This window comes from Pangasianodon hypophthalmus, chromosome 23, assembly GCF_027358585.1.
Source record: "Pangasianodon hypophthalmus isolate fPanHyp1 chromosome 23, fPanHyp1.pri, whole genome shotgun sequence".
NCBI lineage: Eukaryota > Metazoa > Chordata > Actinopteri > Siluriformes > Pangasiidae > Pangasianodon > Pangasianodon hypophthalmus.
The window spans coordinates 15,192,372-15,211,683 of NC_069732.1; the positions used below are offsets into that span (position 1 = coordinate 15,192,372).

A 19,312-nucleotide genomic window follows, 5' to 3' on the forward strand; every position below is an offset into this window, starting at 1 on the left:
TGTGTGTCGAAGGACATACAACAGTCCTATTAAGTCACAGTATTTGTATAATTGTCACTGAAAGTGTAACATTTGTGATGGCAGGTCAACATGTGACATATGAGGGGCCAATATACTGTCTGCCTACCTCATATCTCTCAAAAAAGACATTTCCCAGATGGAGAATAGATGACAGGATCCTGAAGATGCCATTTTGATCTTCAGGGTTGAAATGAAGGATTTCCATGGCACTAAGAAGCCTGCGGAAGTCCTCCCCATCACTCTTACCAGTGATATCACAGTTCCCACCCTGACAAACAAAAGAAGATACTATAACTGTGTGATTAAATATTAAATATTAGATCAGGTTTATTTATAACTTACATTTAAAACTGAGAGAGATTGATTGACAAAATTAATTCATTAACAGATTGATTGATTAATTGGCTAAAAAATGAAAATATACTATTAAGGACAATATTAATCACATCACATGAAACACAATAAAAGACAGAAATAAATATGTAATAACAATGATCCAAAGCAAACTACTGTGCACCAAAGGCAAGTATTTATACATGTAAATGCACATATTTATATAAAAGCCAGCAAAAGGTAAGTCAGTATAATATTTCTTCTTAAAGATTCAGATTCAGACTGCATATTGTTTATGACCATCTTGGTCTAAACTCGCCTGATTGAGGTAATAGTAGGTTTCTGCCTCTTGGAGGTACAATGACTGTTTTTGCTGTGAAGGAAGGCCTGCAAGCATCTCATAAAAAATGTGGTAGTTTCTTTCATCTTTGGCCTAGAAGGTAAAATACACATAGCACAGAAGCATGAAACATGTCAGCTAAGTGTGCAAACCAAGCATGTAACCAAAACTGCAAATTTAGAATAACAGAATTGCAAAGATCACCTGAAACACAATCCTTGACTTTTCAAGTAGATACTGTGAGGTTATGGCACCACTAATCACACCCCTGATTTAAAAAGTAAGATAATTATAGTTTTAGTGTTAAATATTGTGTTAAAAATATACCTAAAAATATTTTTTGAATTATTATATTCATTAAAAAAGAGATAATATAAAAGTATTATCATTATAGACAGTACTCAAATAAAGAGAGAATGGCAATATCAGCTGATGGATAATATAAGGCTTTGTATCAGTTCAAACTTGCATAGATTTAAGGATGCTTTTTAAAAATCACACTCACTCGTCTAAAAATATCTCTATGTATTTCCCAAATCGACTCGAGTTATCATTCCTGACAGTTTTGGCATTTCCAAAGGATTCTAGGAGTGGAGCAGCTTCAAGAATCTGTAGATTTAAACATAGGAAATTATGTAAACTATAAAAAGACAGTTTAACTAAATGTTTATGTCAAACATCTCTTCATCAGTAAACCTCTGTAAATACACTATATGGTCAAAAGTATGTGGACACCAGACCATCACACTCATATGTGCTTTTTGAACATCCAATTCCAGATTTAGTCCCCCCTTTGCTTTTATAATAGCCTCCACTCTTCTGGGAAGGCTTTCCACTAGACTTTGGAGCATGGCTGCAGTTTTTGGTTCAGTTGGTATTCCACTTCATCCCAAAGGTGTTCAGTGGGGTTGAGGTCAGGGCTCTGTGCAGGACATTCGAGTTCTTCCACTCTAACCTTTGCAAACCATGTCTTCATGGAGCTCACGTTGTACAGAGGGGCATTGTCATGCTGGAACAGGTTTGGGTTCTTTAGTTCCAGTGAAGGGAAATTGTAATGCTACAGCATACAAAGACTTCCAACATTGTGGCAACAGTTTGAGGAATGTGTACATATGGGTGTGATAGTCATGTGTCCACAAACTTTTGGCCATATAGTTTATAGAGCTTGGACCCCTATGTAATTCTGTCACTCCCCATGAGCAATCCACAAATCTGAAAGATACTGAAGCCTCCTACATCATGTGTCTAAACTATCATCATTCACAACCTTATCGGGTGATAAGGTTCAGTTTCCGAATTGATACTTTTCTAGTAACAGCACATTCTGAAGTGTTTTATTCCTCTTATACCACAGTAATTTGCCAACAATAATTTTTTTTATTAATTAATGAAAGACACATTGTACTATTTATTATTACATTTAATGTTGTAGAACCCTATACTTAAGTTATTTTAAAAATGCAGCTTGTCATTTTACAAGAAAAATGCAAAACTCTCCATCCTAAGACTTTCCAGGGTTGGAAAACTTTACCCCTGACTGTTACAAAGCACAGACACTAGAGACTCCAAAAATGCTAAATAAAATTCTCCTCACAGAAAGCTCACATCAACAATTACACGCATTGTTAAATCCATTTATGTGGAGCATCTGCCATACAAGTCCCTGTAGGGGTTGTTACTATAGAAATAATAACACATTAGAACAAACGCATTAACATAAATTTTTGCAGCCGGCACTTCTGTCAGAGCTGCTGTTATAGAAAATTAATCAACACCTACTGGCCAACAGAAATGAGAATTCAGCAGTGCTATGTTATAAACTAAAATAACAAATGCTCCGTAAAGCACACAATTGCACACATAATATGAAGGATATTTTTCAGGGTGCACACATACAAACAAGGTGCATACAATACCTCAATCTGTCTCAGAGAATGTGAAAGGACAACAAACAAACAAAACAGATTTGTTAGATCTAATATAAGATATAAATCAAAAAAAGTCTAAAAAAAAAAAAAATAAAGCTTCTGCAAAGTAGTTTAGCAGGTTTGGCCATACCTGCTGTGTAATGTTGCGCTTGTGTTGTATAGCAGCCAAATAGCGCAGGACCAACTTTGTGGCCTCCGTCTTACCAGAGCCACTCTCCCCACTGAAAGATAATAATCACATTCCTAAATCCCTAATTATCCGTTTAACACCACAGTTAGGTAAACTGGCACAGACACTTGGCACAGACACTAAAAGAGGCGATTTCCACCTCTTTTACTTTGCATTTAAGTAATGAGCATGGTGTCTGGTTAGACAGACGTGAAATCAAATGCTAAAATGCGTGTGTCATGCCAGCTTCCTTGAGACGACACTGGGTACATTTCAGAGACATGATCCGTAGGCTCAGTCCTAGCCCAGACACAAGCTGTCTTTCCTTACATGTGTCTCCTTCTGAGAGAGGTTTAAAATGTTCCAGATGATCAGTTGTGTCAAACACAATTGACTCTGATTGCTTTATAAATTGCTTAAAATACTGGCTTAAGTAGTTTAAATACTAAAGACTAAATGCCTTTTTTAAAGTTTAAATAGCTACTATAATAGATGATTCTATAATATCCCCTTCAACATAATTCAACAGTACCTGATAATAATGCATTGGTTCTGTTTGGCATCCATCATTTTTGTGTAAGCAGCATTTGCTATAGCAAATAAATGCCTGAAAAGAAAATATTTGAGACGTTAATCTAGCCACCTCTAGTCTTTGTGCTAGATAGAAAAAGGAAAGAAGACACTGAGTGCTTACGGAGGATTTTCACCAAGGGCATGTCCTTTGTGTTGAAGCACCATGTCTGTCCCATAAATATTGAACATCTTGTATGGATTCACAGATACCAGAATACTTCCAATGTATGTCTTGAGAGGAAACAAAATTTTGCCTAACTCACATTTCACTCATGCAAGGTACATACACAATTGACAATCCAAAATGAATATCAAAAAACCAAAATCTATAATCACAAATGAAAATATATTCAATAATCACAAACTAAAATATGTTTGTTAAATGGAAGCTATGGTTGAAAATTCCTAGGAAAGCGTTGAAAATCTACTTACGTAAATCAGTTCTCGTTCAAACCTTTTTTTAAGGTTGAGTAAAACAGCAGCTTCATGAAGTTCCCTGGAAAAAGGAATTTTATTTTCAACACATTATACAGTTGCCTGTATAAGAACCATTTGTTACAGACATCAATCAAGAAATTGTTTAACATAAATAAGTTTAAGAAGTTTGTACTCAAGTTGTGTCATGTCCTCAATCCCGTCCTCTTCAGCCCGCTCTCGGTACAACATTGTGGGCAGACTTCGGATAGAGTACATCTACATGCCAAAGTAAATACACATTGTCAAATAAATCAGAGAAATAAGAACTGCAGCTAAATGTAATAAAAGGTGTAGTAACTATGATGCACTGCTCATTTCTTGTCCTGGGCAAATGCAAAACTGCAGAGAAACACCAAACTATCCAGTGCTGTGGCCCTTCAGAACATGAAAAAGAATATTACTCCATAAATTGTATGACATTATACCACATTCTGTGAATGTGCCTGACTTAACAGTGTCATGTAAAAACTTATGGCACAGACCTGGCACAGATTGAAGCTATTACTGTGTACTCTATATCTACTGTAAACACACAAGCCCCAAAATAGGAAAAGATTATGAACCTACAAAACACTCATAGATAAAATGTCTAAAAATGACTAATCACCAGCTAGGCAAAACGTTGTCCAAAGCTTTGTACCTTATCATACCAGTGCCCTTGAGGTTCACCTTCCCTGTCTGGTGACCATTCAGGCTCAGAAACATCAGCATCTTGCCCAGGATACACGGGGATGGCAAAATCCACCAGTTCTTCATCCCTGTACATGGACCATTTTATGAGGTTCTGCACAGTATGGTGTGGAAGGACTCTTTCTGAGGACCAAACATCATCTGGCTCATGAGCATCTATTGTGTGGGCTTGAGCCCAATGTTCACCAGGTTGACCCTGAACCTGAGGTGTCACCACTGCATACCTTGGATCCTCTGGAGATCTCCTCAAAGTTGTGGGCAACCTATAGGAGGCTTTGTGTAAATTAATGTTCTTCAGGGCATTTCCCAGAAAGGGCGATGTAGGTTGAGCACTTTCGGCTGTTTTACCCCTTGTAGTAATTGTTCCATCAGGCAGTCTGTAGGAAGCATTACGAAGATTTTGGTTCTGAAGCGCACTGGACAGCACTGAAGTTTGTTCTTTTTTGTTTTGTTTTCTGAATAGGCCAGAGGTACTGGGGAGTTTAACATTACGAATATTTGTGTTTTGCAAAGCACTTGACAGATGGGAAGAAATATTTTGTTTTGAATCCTGTCCTGAGCTCTTGTTTAAAATTGTTCCATCAGGGAGCCTGTAGGAAGCTGTACGAAGGCTAGCATTCTGAAGTGCATTTGAAAGAAGAGGGGAGGTGGACTGTTCAGTCTTCTGGTCCCGAGAAAGGATAGCTCCACCTGGCAATTTATAAGAAGCTTTACGAAGATTGGAATTCTGTAGAGCATTTCCTAGGTATGGTGAAAATTGTTTTGCTTCAGTTACTTGATCAGAGCCTCGGGACAAAATAGATTCAGGAATTCTATAAGAAGCTTTTTTGACATTGGCATTCTGAAGGGCATTAGTTAATAGGGAGGGAGATGAAGCTGGTTGTTCTACCTCATTTCTTGATTTGATTGTTCCATCTGGCAACCTGTAATTTGCTTTACGGAGACTTGGGTTTTGTAAAGCATTTGCCAATACTGATGGTGTCGTGTCCTCTTTTTGGTTCTCTGAGTTCCTAGATAGTATTGCCCCATTAGGTAATCGAAAAGAAGCACCCTGAAGGTTTGGATTCTTTAATGCACTTGATAAAAGGAAAGAATGTCCTTGCGCCTGGAGGATAGGTGTAGGGCTTCTCTGTAGTGGAGACATGTATGAAGCACTGCGCAAATCAGTGTTCTGTAGGGCACTGGACAGTAAAGATGGTGAAAATTTTAGATGAGAAGCTTGCAATGCATTTGCCAGACCTGGGGAAGTATTCAGCGAGCCTTGCTGTGTGACCACTGGATGTGAGGATGCAACTCTTTGTAAAGAGGAACTAAATGAAGAATTACGAAGATAAGGATTTTGGAGTGCATTACTCAGCATTGGAGAACCTTGAACATTAGCTTGAACATTTGGAGGTATCACTACTGAATGAGGAGATGCAGCTTGCTGTATTATTGAGTTATAAGAAGACTGAACTGCACTCTGATTGATGTGTGCCATTAGTGGAGACTGTGCAGGATTGAAGCCTTTAAGTGGTGAATTATATGAAGCAGTGGAGAGATTTGGATTCTGTAAACCATTTGTTAAGAGAAAAGAAGGACCTTGCTCAACTGTCTGGCCAAATGATATTATCTCTTGAGGCTGACCACCAGGTGTTGCTCTGAGGGAAGTGTGGTTGATGGCTTGATTATGCAAAGGATTTGTTAGTACAGGAGAAGAAGGATTCCCAAGTGGTGGAGAATGCACAAACACTGGTGTGCCAGGTCTCACTGGCGGGTGAGGTGAGGCTGGCATCATTGGGATATGGGGTGAGGCTAGTCTTACTGGGACATGCGGTGAGCCTGGTCTCAATGGGGGATGAGGGGAGCCTGGTCTCATTGGAAGCTGAGGTGATCCAGGTCTTGCCGTTAGGTGAGGTGAACCTGGTCTCATTGATACCTGATTTGGTGTATGCCTCAGGGGTGGTTGTGATAATGATGATCCTGGTCCATTCATTGAAACATGCTGAGGAAAATGTGCTTCACCATTCATTACAATAGGGTGGCTTGGCCCCCTTACTGGCTGCCTTAGTGGAACAGGATTTATTGGTGCTCTTACAACAGGACGACCTCTCCCAACAGGTCTGTGAAAACCTCTCTGGGGATTTGGAGTTCCTGGTGGGAAAAATCTTTTTGAGTCTCGAAATGCTGTAGGTCTAGAACCTTGTCTTGTTAACATAACAGGTGATGAGGTTGTACTTTGATGCATAGGTCCTGAACCTATTGCTCCATTATGAATGGAAGATCTGAATGGAGATACATTTTGTGTTAGAGGATGTTCCTGGTGGCTTCTTCTTTGCAAAACTGGATTGACAGGGGATGGTTTAACAGTACCCATTGGTACTTTATTTCGACCAAAACCTCTAAATCTACGTGTGGATGGATGGGCAGCCAGACTTTGTGTATCATGCTGGATTCTAGCAGAAAATCTTGATGGTGTAGGGGAGAGAGGTCGCTGAGGTCCAGTGGCAGAAGAGGATATTGGTCTTGGTGATCCTGTTCTTTGGGTAGGAGGTGAGCCTGGTGGATAATGTCCAGTTTGTTGATCAATTTTTGGAGATAGAGGAGGGCTCATTCTTCTTAAAGATGGTTGTGATGAACAAGCAATTGATCTTGATGATATAAATGAGTCATGCCTTTTTCCACCAATTGGCCTGAAAGGACTTGGAGGGGGGCCTGAATGGACACTTTGCCGGAGATTCACTCTTGGAGATGAGGGAGGGCTTTTCCTTCTTAATGAGCCCCGCAATGAGGTTAATGGACTCCGTCCTTCTACAACATTAGGCGAGTGTCCTCTAGAAGAGAAAGGTCTTCTCTGGGGGATGGGAGACTTTCCCTTCAAAGTGACTGTTGGAGATGGTCCTCGTCTTGAAAATTGTGGGGAAGATGGGGGGGTGAAACTTCTTTTTTGAAGAGGTGATAGTGGTCTTTGTGTGTTGGTATTCCCTGATGATTGACCAAATACTCTTTGTTGCCTTGGTGAAAATCCTGGACTTATTCCCTGTGGTTGGATATCGAACCTTTGGTGGGACAGAGGGCTATTTCGACCTGGTAAAATCTTACCCCGCCTGACAGAAAGCTGTGGTGAGAGACGAGGACTTCTTCGTCTTAGTGGTGTTTGTTGCATAGTCTCAAATGGAAATTCAGGTCTCTGAAACATGGGATCTGAATAGATGTACGGTTGGTTTCCCTGATCAACAAAGCTTGGGTCAAATCTCCTTGCAGATAAAACAGGTGATGCTGGTGTTGAGAGTGGCATGTGCCCCACAGGTCCAAAAGAATGTCTACTTGGAGTGGGTGATACTGGCATAGGAGGCAGAAAAGGATGCCTTGCTTGAAGTAATGGGGAGGATGGCAGTTGTGGTGACTGGACCAAAATAGGACTCCCACTAGGTAATGAAGGAAATGCTGTTGGTGTTTGCTGGACCAAAACAGGACTGCCACCTGTTGCTGCAGGAAATGCTGTTGGTGTTTGCTGGACCAAGACAGGACTGCCACCTGTTGTTGCAGGAAATACTGTTGGTGTTTGCTGGACCAAGACAGGACTGCCTCCTGTTGCTGCAGGAAATGCTATTGGTGTTTGCTGGACCAAAACAGGACTGCCACCTGTTGCTGCAGGAAATGCTGTTGGTGTTTGTTGGCTTAGCATAACAGTTGCTCTGGAAGACTGTTGTGGAATTTCTACCATTTGCTGTGAAATGTGTTGAGTAAACCCCATAGGCTGAGGAAATATTTGAGAGTTTTCATGTTGCATATCAGACATCACTTCTAAATCATTGAGAGCAATATGAGGAGATGGTAGATTTACAATTTCAAGTTTCTCTTTTCCAAAGAGTTTGACTTGTGGTCTCGGGAGCCGAAACTGATCTTCAGTCACTGCGTTTTCCATTGCTAGATGTGCATTTTCATTAGCATAAGGTTCAGATGGCTCAGTTTGTTCCATTATATCCCCTATTATATAAGTGTAGGGCTGATTAACCCCTAAAAGAGGATCTAGATAAATTGGTGTAGGTTCTCCACTATAGCTGTACGGATTTTGGTTGTATGGATTTGGGTAACTTGCATACATCATGTAAGCATCTGGGAGCCAGTCTTGGCTCCCATAAAAATTTTGTTGATCACCATAATAATCAAACTGCTCTGGGTAAGCACCATAATTGTAGTATTCCACATCATTTCCATAGTAGTCATATTCTTCTTCAACTGGATACCCAGCTTCATTATAATATTCAATGCCACTATCAAAATATCCATATTCATCCATTCTTTGCTGCCTAGGATCATAGTAGTCCATTCCAGTATCATAATAGTCATATGGTTGTCTTTCGTTGTACTGGTCAAAGTAGTCTTCAACATAATACCCATATTCATCTGCATAAAGGGGATCATAGTAATCACTCTCTTCACCATAGAAACCATATTCATCTTCAGGATAAGCATAATACTCTTCATCAAGGCAGTCATAGAGATTTGGTCTTCTGAGTCGTCCATGATCATATTCATTTTGGTCCAAATATCGCCCTCGCAGGCTGTTTCTTCCATAGCTTCTTAGGTCATAGTCATCTTCCCCATAACTAAATTCTGCCTCATCATACTCATATCCTCCATTCTCATAACCATATCTATCCATGTTTGACCTGCGATGACGAACCGAACGACCTAGTCTTCCCCGAGATGTTTTAGATGATATGAATTTACTAATCAGCCAATTAGTAGCTCCTGAAATCCTTCCCAGAGCCCGTCCTTTACTCTTGAATTTTGCAGGTCCAGTAGTCTTTTTGCCAATAAACCCTTTCAATTTACCCCCTAGCCCAGAAGTTGCAGCTGCAGCGCTTTTTGTTTTTCCACCAATATTGAGCATTAAAAGAGATTTTTCACCTTCTTTCTTCTCAATTTTATTTTTTCCACCACTTAGAAAACCTGACATGAATTTAGATGTATTCTTTAGATCTTCAGGTTTAGACTTGCCGAGTCCTGCAAGCAACTTAGATGGATTTTGGAAAGCTTTTATTGGAGTATCTTTTTTTTTCTTCGATAGTCGCATAAAAAGTCTAGATGTAGTTTTAAGACCTCTTTTACGTGTTGGGGCTGGTGTTTGGGCCTTTGCTCCTGCCTTTAATAGCTCTGCATCTGAGCCATCTTCAGATTCACTGGTAACTGCTTGCTTTCCTTTTCCTTTTGCCTTCTTAGGATCTTCTTTTACTTTGCCTTTTCCAGGAGGTTCTTTAGCCCCTGCCTTAGCCCCTCTTTGTCCATTTTTTACTCCTTGTGCAGCTGCCGGTTTTTCAACTCTCTTTGGAGGCATTTTATGCTAGTTTATGTCACTGTGTCAAAAGTAATGACAGAAAACTTAGATATTAACAAAATTGGTGCATTTGGAGTACATATCCACTGCAAAAAAAAATCACTCTCAAAAGCAAAGATGAAAAAATCACCTCAGAATGACATAAGTCTGTGTCTTAACTAATGTAGTCTAGTTTTCTTTATTACAGTCCCAAATCAGAGGCAGGTTTTCTTCAATGCTGCAAATCAGAAGCATGTTTTCTTCAGTACCGCAAATATTACACTCATTCAGGACTCTACCTTGCATGGTTATATTCCTCTATATCTAAGAAATGTCCAATCGAAAAGATTCTATCCCTTAGCTGTTGTGCTGATTTTGGCAAAAGATTTCCCACAGGCAAGATGACCTTTGCATTAGAATCCCTTTTGTCATGTGTTGTAGCTCTTTGAATTTTCTCTTCGTAAAGGTACTCCAGTCACATACTTGTCCTTGGCGAGTCTCAGATAGTGTTCTTGCAAAAGTCTGGAAACATGTGCCTGAAAGTATGCGAGGGCTCCCTGTTATAGTTGGAAAGGGCACCTTAAATGTATCAACTACACTCACTTAGAGTAACATTATCTCTTTGGTTCATTCCTGTATAAATTATGCAGCTCAGTGGGCTGTTACTAAACTGTCTGAGAAACATTTCCAAAGAGCAGAGGAATATGGCTGTGATGCAGAGTAAAGAGAAATATTATCCAGCTTAGATGGTGAGTGAAAATACCACACAAATAAATACAGAATTGTGTATTTTGGCATTACAGTCTTTTGCTGAGTTAAATGCTTGTTGTTTTTCTTTTTGTTTTGTTTTGTTTTATCTTTTTAATCCTTTGTATAGAAAGATGTATGATTTGCATGCATATGTTTTTAAAACAGTGACCTAATTATCTATCGTGAGCATAACTTTTATTTTTGTATGTTCAGAAAATAAAATCGCAAATACATTACAGTTGTCACATATTACAAAAAAGCAATGCTTAAAATATAGCATTATATGCAGTTTTTAATAAATTACTTATCTTATCTTCTTTTGTTTTTTTTCAGTATGGTCAGAAAGAGAGCTCTGGAGACCTTGCTTGAGTTTGGCTATCACTGCTTTGTGTTCTTGTTATTAAGGTGTTGCCAGAAATATTTTGCTGTTGTTGTTGTTGTTGTTGTTGTTTAATTTTTAGTTCAGTTTAAAAGTTTTATTTAGGGATTTGTGTTAATTCATTGATGATAGGTTAATATTCTAAGAGTTCATGGCACTGGGAGTAATGAATTCTTAATGGCTGTATTCGGCTTACTAAGGAATGATGAAATATTAATTGAAAAAGCTCTAAATATATCTACAGTAATCTTTTTTTGTCAGGTTTTATTCCAGAAAGTTCACTAACCATTCGTTTGATTATTGTGACTATAGTGGCATTGCAACAGTATTAAAGTAAGAAACCCTCCCATTAGCTTATTCTATTTAAATATAGAATTACATTAATATACTACAGATATAAACATGGATTAGCATTAAACATCTAGGATTTTAAAGATCAATGTTTAGTTTTAATTTCACACATTCGAGCTATTATATGAAATTCAAGACAGAGCTGAAAATCCTAAAATCATTTAGTCCAAATATAGACTTAGCTATTTACCTCAGCCAGAAGCCAAGGTGTCAGGTTCCAGTCAAGTGCTATGGGGAGGCTCTGTCTTGAATTTCATGCAATAGCTCAAATGTGTGAAATTAAAACTAAACATTGATCTTTGCCATACATCGATGCAAAACCAGTTACATACATATGTTGTTTCCATGTTTATTGGTTGATTACTAATAAAAAAATAAATATATATTATCAGTTGTTGGTATATCACACCACATCACACATTATATAATGTGAAACGTTCTTCTGTGTTGCTTCCAGGTGCATGTGTCACTTTTATATATTGTAGTGTGAGCAACAATACAGCATTCAAGCTCATATTGCTATCAAATTAATGAAACACATACTGTATTAAAGTCAAAATCAATTTCATTTTTATAGTTTAAGTATTCAAAAGAATTTAATAATTATTCCTATTTATTCCTAATACTAATAATACTAATAATTATTCTTATATATACAACCTTGTGGACCTTGTGGATGTAAAGCAGTTGACAAGTTACAAAATAGAGTGTCCTATAACAAGAAAATAATACATGTAAATACTGTCAACAGTATATAATATATCATTATACCATATATCACCTAAAATTAGAGCTTGATAATAAATTAATATTATAGGATTCTGTGTAAAAGGTGGAGGAATAGATGGCCAAGGTCCCACAACTGTCCACTTACTGTGTTGTATTGAAAATTATATTTCCACAGACAGTTACTCCCTGTTTACTGCATCAGACAACCCACAAAATGTTCAGATTGTGTTGCCAAACAAATAAATGGCCCCAACACTTATTTCTGTGCTCTCTCTCAGGATTTAAGTAACCATCTATAGGCATTGCTAAACGTTCTTCTAAATTTGATAAATATTGATTAAGCAAAATGCGTCAATCTGTAATTGATTTGGATTAATAATTCTGTACAGACCTAACATGACACTCAAAACACATACTGTATCTCTCATAAACAATGGCTCTTAAGCTTAATTCAAGCTGGCCTAAATGATAAACAGCCAGGATGAGGCTGCTCACTTCAAAGGTAAGAACACATAAGAGGAATATTAAGTAGTACTTGTTAAAAAATATTTTTAAGCATGTTTTCTGAACATAAACACATTTGTCATAAAGTCTTTTATTAACCTTGTGCGGTTATAGTGTCTTTATCAAGTTAAAGTCTATCACCATCAGCACTTTTTTTTGCAGTAGATGGCAGCAAAGTTCTACAGTGCAATATTGTATAGGCTGGTCAACATGATTGTGCAGGTTATAAGACCTCAGCAACAATGCAATGTTTAAAATAAAACCACCATATAATGTTGGTGGGGCTTGTGAAAATTGCATCAAATGGCACATTTGGCTGATAAAACATCAGATAAGCAGTACTTAATGGTTTTTAAGGTGGTTTCTAAGGGCTGTTTACAAAATATCAAGTGCTACAGAGGTCTGACCTAAATTTTAATTTACAAATAAAGAAATAGTAAATTTATATTTACAAATATCATTCTTATTAGTTAAGAAGACATTCACTAAATCATAAGTTACACTCTCAAGTGTAGAATAAGTCACTAATCACACATGGCCCAAAAACTGAAACTCTATCCTAAGAACATTTCACTTTTTGTCTCAAAAACCATATAAAACTTTTCATTTTGGGGGAAAAATGGATTTCAACTGACACAATTTTCAAAATATGAATGATTTCCATCACTGTAAATTCCTATCAATGAGGTAGATATAAGCAAGAAAAAAGAGGACTACACCATGTCAATGATCCATAAGGAATAGAAATAATAATTATTTGTAAACAAGATATTCCTGTAGTTTAACCATTTGTACTTAAATTTTTTTAATAATGATAAAACCACCTATACACCACCATTATGCAAGATCAGTGTTTATGCAACACTTTCGCTAGTGAAGTTTATTTTAGCAAAAGCTACAAGTGTATTCACCCCACACACCCATCAAGTTGTGCCATATGGTTCCAGCATCAAATATCCAAACCTGAAGTGTGGCTCTCAGAGCAGCATCAAACCCTCTTACCTTCACTGCACTGAATAGGATAACGCTGCTCCTCAAGTAATTCCAAAACAAAGTCTCTCCATTTTGCTTATCCTTATTTATTTCACAGTAGACCCAAGGCCTGGGGTGGTCCTGCTTAAGAGTTTTGATAACTCTCCATGCCACACTTGCTCGCTGTGTTGTATGCCCCGAGTGCCTCCACATACATATTTAATGATGTCTATTATACTAGTTTTCACTAATGAATAGAAGCAGCAGCTCTAGGTTTTCAGATGAATAAAGGGAAGGTAACAGTTGGCATCTTGTAAGTGTACAATTAAGCACAATAACGCCTGTGAGTCGAACAGTAACATTACAGTCAAACTGAAAGCTACATCTTCCATATTTGAAGTCTGAACAATTGTATTTTCTGTAGATGCACAAGTTATTTCACTGCTAAAGTGGTTGTTAAGAAAATAAAATATCTTTAACCTTTTAAACTTTAGAGAAGCCCTGATACAAACTCTCTGTCGTTACTCTTATGAGAAATTTTAAAACAGCAGCCCAGTGCATCAGGCTTTAACATAATTATACAGTCAATAAAACCTATGACAACAAATACTGGTGCTGTATTAAGTAGTGTACTTCAAGCACCTTTTCATTTGTACTCCCATATTAATGTTTTTATTTGGAGTCAGTTTTAATTGCTTTCCAATGCATGTTAAGCTTGCTTTTTAAATGGCTATCTATAAAAAATATTGTTAAGAAGAAGAAGAAGAGGAAAGATTTTGTGTGAAATATTCCTTTATCACATTACCCAGGGTAAGCCCCTGCCCCTGCAGTTACTAATTTGACAAGCTTCAGACATATGAACTGAGTTCTTTAAGCCAGACACATTTCACAAAATGTCTTATTAGCCTTTCATTTATCAAAGACAATGAGCTTTTCTCATATCCCTTTTAATCTATTGACAAGTGTCTGAACCTTTCAAGTCATTCGTTTTTATTGCTTTCAATCTGACATTTTTTTTTATTCAATAGGAGTACTGGTTTATATAATTACAATATCCTGATCATAATACTGAAGATAAAATCATAAAACACTTCTGCTTTGTTTTATATGGGCTCTACATTTGCAATCCATCCTTGTTTTTTTTTTTTTTTTAACAAAAACGCTCAATAAAGGCTCTTTTTAATGTCATCTGGGTAAAGTAAATGCATGAAGCAGTCATGAATAGGGTAAAAATGTAATCTTTTGTAATTGTACAATGACTCTGTGATTGAAGACATGAGATTATTTCTTCACAATCTGAATTACATCCTCATGTTCCATAATGTGTGTCAGTCCTACTCGCTGCGGGCTGTACTTCGTGCTCGTTCCCTGTAGAGCGCAAAAACAGAAAAGTCTCATCACAATGTTCATCACAAGCATTCAGTAGCATTTTACTTCGGAAGAGCAAACTTACCCAGACAAGTGCATACTTGAACTGGCTGGCTAATGTTCTGTGGATTCTGTGGCACTGGAAAGAACAGGAAATAACAGACCGTGTTAAATACTGGTATAATTTCTAAGAAAGCGGGAAAAGAAAACATTACACATCTTAAAACATACAGCACAAAGGGATTCTCTCTAAGCATGATGCAGTCTTACAATATTTTACTTTTACGAAATTCTTTTCTTAATTGCCAAAGTAAAATGATCTTGGTCTAAACTGAAGTGTCATGAGCTATCATCTTCTAAATAGTCAGAACTGAAAAATAAGAACATTCTTGGGATTTTTTTATCTTAGACTGAATTCTTTGTACTGTGTTGTAGGAGAAGCGTATACTCTTACTGTCCACTTTATTAGGAACACTTGCACATTCATGCAATTATCCAATCATTTGGCAGCAGCACAATGTATAAAATTATGCAGGTGCGGTTCAAGAGCTTCAGTTAATACAATAATGTTGACATCAAACATCAGAATCGGGAAAAACGCAATTTCATTAACTTTGTCTGTGGCATGGATGTTGATGCCAAATCGGCTGTTTAATATTGAATATTTCAGAAACTGCTGATCTCTTGGGATTTTCATGCACAACACTAGAGTTTCCGCAGAATGGTGCGAAAAACAAAAAAACATCCAGTGAGCAGCATCTCTGCAGGGGGAAACGGCTTGCTAATGAGAGATGTTTTGAGCTGACAGGAAGTGTATAAACTCTAAATAACTACTCTTTACAACTGTGGTGAGCAGAAAAGCATCTCAGAGCACATTGAACCTTGAGGCAGATAGCCTGCAGGATACAGGTCTTCAAGACCACATTGGTTTCCACTCCTGCCAGCCAAGAACAGGAATCTGAGGCTTCAGTGGGCACTGACTAACAATCAAAGCCAAGGTCAATGTTACCAAGATCACATTTTCCCCCCATTCTGATAACTGAAGCTCTTGACCTGTATCTGCACGATTTTATGTATTGCGCTGCTGCCATATGATTGGCTGGATATATGACAGAGCAGAGGTCCATATATAATTGTTCCTATTAAAGTGGCCAGTTAGTGTATATGCACTTTTAAATAATAATTATGCCATACCACATGTTCTACTGATGCACCTCTTCTCATGATGATTGGGTCACCAAAATCTGGCCGTTCTATTTGACAACAAAGAAGAAAAGAAAGAAAAAGAAAAAAAAACAGTAGATCGTTTGTGGATGTTTTGGTGGATGTCAGACATTTGCCATGATGCCTTTTATGACTGGTATATTCAATATTGAGCTATAATACTCAACTGTGAAAACTGGCAAGACCAATAGGGGGCAGGAAATAAAAATGAGAGTACTCATTAATTTTAATGGGGTATGTTACTATTTAGTACTAATTCACAAATATTTTTCAACTCAGTACACAATTATGAAATAAACATCACAACTACTAAATAGCAAGAACATCACTGCATATCACTTTTCATGTATCTGTATAATGAATAATGTATTGGAATTATTGCTACTTTTGTATGATAGAAAAGATGATTTCTATCTCTGAACGGTTCAAAAATTACCTCCTCTCTTCTTAGTGTAGAGACAGATCAGAGCCAGATATTCCCACAGCTGCTCCAGGAGGTAGTCTAGATTCAGTTTCATGCCACAGCTGATCACCACACTGTTGGCCTGACGGGCGAGACGGTCTACTTCTTCTATCGAAATCTGATCCACTTTGTTGTACACCTGTAAAATTTCAGGAATAAGCAGAGAAAATTCCACTTGCAGAGCCTTTCCATCAAGTTATTTTCCATATACTGTAGGGAGACAATTAAAAGGAAATGGTTGGTGAAGAAGATTGATACTCACATATAAACAAGGCATGTACACTCTGTTGCCCACAATGACGTCAATAAATTCGTCTGATGTACAGTCTTCTCTAAACAAAACCTCAGCATTGAAGATTTCTAAAAAAAAATCAGGTTAAGGGAATATCCTTTCCACAAACATATGTGCCAAGGAAAGTCCAGTTAAGGCAAAGCTGATAAAGGATACTATACTCATGAAGAATGAGCTGCACAAGCTTCTCAGAGCAATGTGTCAGAGGAACTGTCGAATTGAAGGACAGACCACCACCTTTCTTAGGCTAAAAAGAGGAGAAAAAGATAATTTGTATGACTGAAGGTATCAATTTTCATCAGATGAAAATTAAAATCAGGTAAAACTCTACCAAAACTCTAAAACTCAACACACTAAATGTTCATGTGATTGGTCAGAAAGAAGACGCACCTTAAAGTAAATATTGGGTTTGGACCGGTTGAGTCTGATCCCAACAGATTCAAGCTCTTTTTCCAGAAGTTCCCTAAAAGAAAGAATACACAAGGAACGTTCACATACACAGAGGCTAAACTGATTTTATAGCTCATAAGACAGAACGCTTACCTTTGCACGTCACCTTTGGTTGCATCCAGCATCATGATAACAACATCTGCAGTTCTGGCTACAGCTATGACCTGTCTGCCTCTTCCCTTTCCTTTGAAAACACCAGTAATGTATTAAAAGCAAGAAAGAGAGGTATAAACAAAACGTTATATTAGCCTCTAAAAATCATATACCTTGAGCTGCTCCTTCAATGATTCCGGGCAAATCCAACAGCTGTATGTTGGCACCTTTATACTGGTGGAAGATGTCATGAATGATTAAAGTTTTTAAAAATGAATTAATATTTTAAATTCAAATTAAATACCCAGTTAATGTATTGGAAGTAAAGAAATACAATACAATACAAATATCTACCTCAACAACACCTGGGATGCAGGTCAGTGTAGTGAACTCATATGAAGCTGCTTCACTTTCTGTTGAGGTCATTAAGCTCAGAAAGGTAGACTGTAAAAAAGACATGTCAGTTTCTAAAGGACTGCATAGCAAGCTGTGTTAAGGTTACAGGATTACAGCGTTCTGCAAATTATACCATCATTACCTTGCCAACTGATGGAAATCCAATAAGCGCAACCCTGGCATCACCCGATTTCATAACATCAAAGCCTTCACCTTTGGCTCCGGCTGATTTCGAAGGCTCCAGAAGCTGGGCTCTGTACTTGGCGAGCTTGGCTTTTAGCAAACCAAGATGGTACTCGGTTGCTGCAAATAAGTTGAAGACAGATTAGAAGCCGATGGTGAGAGAGATTAGGGGGTTTACATGAATAAGCAGAATATGTGAACTGTTACAAAAGACTGTATTTAAAATGTTTTAAAATTTCCATCAATCTTTTTATATCCATGTAACTGGTAACTGTTTGATCTGAAAGATTATTCAGACAGACGTCCACTTGACATCTACTACCTACACTAATTCCCTCAACTCCTCCAAATTCTGCTCTGATCATTTGAGTCTCTGACTTCATCGAGTGTTGCACTTTTAAGCCATGATTGTTCTGGTCCTGCTGTATTTCACAAGTACGTTTCAATTCTTCCTGCTGTTTCATAGTATGAATGACCGGAGCATTCATGATCTATGAACGATATTAAAAACTGGTATGAAGATCCTAGTGTTCATTTGGATAGTTTAAAGGCTTTCTTTGCCAAATATGGTCAGAAAATTGTCAGCCAAACCTGTCAAACCAAGAAACTCGAAATATTAAGGTCTTGGCACCTAAAAGTTAAATTAAGCCTGTGGTATAGAAACAGTCAGTGTCCATCTACAGTAATTAAGCAATACTGTTCCAAATTGTGTTGCTCCTCATGAAACAGTTAAGACTGCCACATTCCCCTAAACCTCAGTTTAAATCCTCTCCTCTCCTCTCTTTAACTCTCAAACCATAAATCTGGCTTTCTAATATCATCACATCAGTCACTCTTATAGACCATGCTGAGCTATAATGAACCAGATGTGTGTCTATAGTAGCTAATGAAGCTGTCTACCTTTATTTTTCTGAGTTCGAGCGATTTCTCGCTCAATCTCGGCTATCTTCTCCAGAATACCCATCGTCCCACAAGCACGAGGCCTTCAGAAACAGGCAACCTGTAAAAATGACAATGACATGAAACCTAGTATTAGTTGTACAGCCATAATCTGCTCTGTGGCTAGCTAGCAAAACTAGCAAGTAGGTTTTTTTTTTTTAGCAACTCATGAACCACCTTAGCAACCAAAACAGCCAAACAACAGACACATAAATTAACATACAAAACAAGAACGGGTCGTTTGTATCACATACAAACACTCACGCACAAGAAATGTTGTAAAAATAACTGTTTTGAACAAATCGAAGTCTGCAGCATGACCAGGTGATGACGTCACCACCTCCCCGAAAAAGAGACGGTGGTGCAGCGCACAACATCGCCCGGGT

General features: G+C 37.8%; 2 protein-coding genes across 3 annotated transcripts in view; both read right to left on the reverse strand.

Moving 5' to 3' along the window:
- The window catches only part of myo15aa (myosin XVAa), a 32,438-nt gene extending 21,751 nt beyond the window's left edge, over window positions 1-10,687 (reverse strand). Inside the window, exons 1-10 of the mRNA XM_026930106.3 lie at window positions 4,482-10,687; window positions 3,975-4,057; window positions 3,797-3,860; window positions 3,486-3,595; window positions 3,324-3,398; window positions 2,753-2,843; window positions 1,200-1,303; window positions 899-962; window positions 674-787; window positions 128-289 (exon numbers count right to left, since the gene is read on the reverse strand). Coding sequence (XP_026785907.3) covers window positions 128-289; window positions 674-787; window positions 899-962; window positions 1,200-1,303; window positions 2,753-2,843; window positions 3,324-3,398; window positions 3,486-3,595; window positions 3,797-3,860; window positions 3,975-4,057; window positions 4,482-9,854 — 6,240 coding nt within the window. The 5' untranslated portion in view covers window positions 9,855-10,687. The remainder of the gene's footprint in view (window positions 1-127; window positions 290-673; window positions 788-898; window positions 963-1,199; window positions 1,304-2,752; window positions 2,844-3,323; window positions 3,399-3,485; window positions 3,596-3,796; window positions 3,861-3,974; window positions 4,058-4,481) is intronic.
- A 3,798-nt stretch (window positions 10,688-14,485) lies between these two features.
- On the reverse strand, window positions 14,486-19,312 carry drg2 (developmentally regulated GTP binding protein 2). 2 transcript variants are annotated; one of them, XM_026930153.3, is made up of 13 exons: window positions 19,195-19,312; window positions 18,888-18,987; window positions 17,947-18,107; window positions 17,763-17,852; window positions 17,582-17,642; window positions 17,409-17,499; window positions 17,256-17,328; window positions 17,022-17,112; window positions 16,836-16,933; window positions 16,547-16,712; window positions 16,081-16,139; window positions 14,972-15,025; window positions 14,486-14,886 (listed from the first exon to the last, which is right to left on the reverse strand). In XM_026930153.3, the coding sequence occupies exons 2-13, from the start codon at window positions 18,949-18,951 to the stop codon at window positions 14,800-14,802; spliced, it is 1,095 nt and encodes a 364-aa protein (XP_026785954.1). In that variant the 5' UTR covers window positions 18,952-18,987; window positions 19,195-19,312; the 3' UTR covers window positions 14,486-14,799. The 2 variants fall into 2 exon arrangements, with proteins under 2 accessions (XP_026785954.1, XP_026785955.1); XM_026930154.3 differs by having other exon boundaries at window positions 19,191-19,310.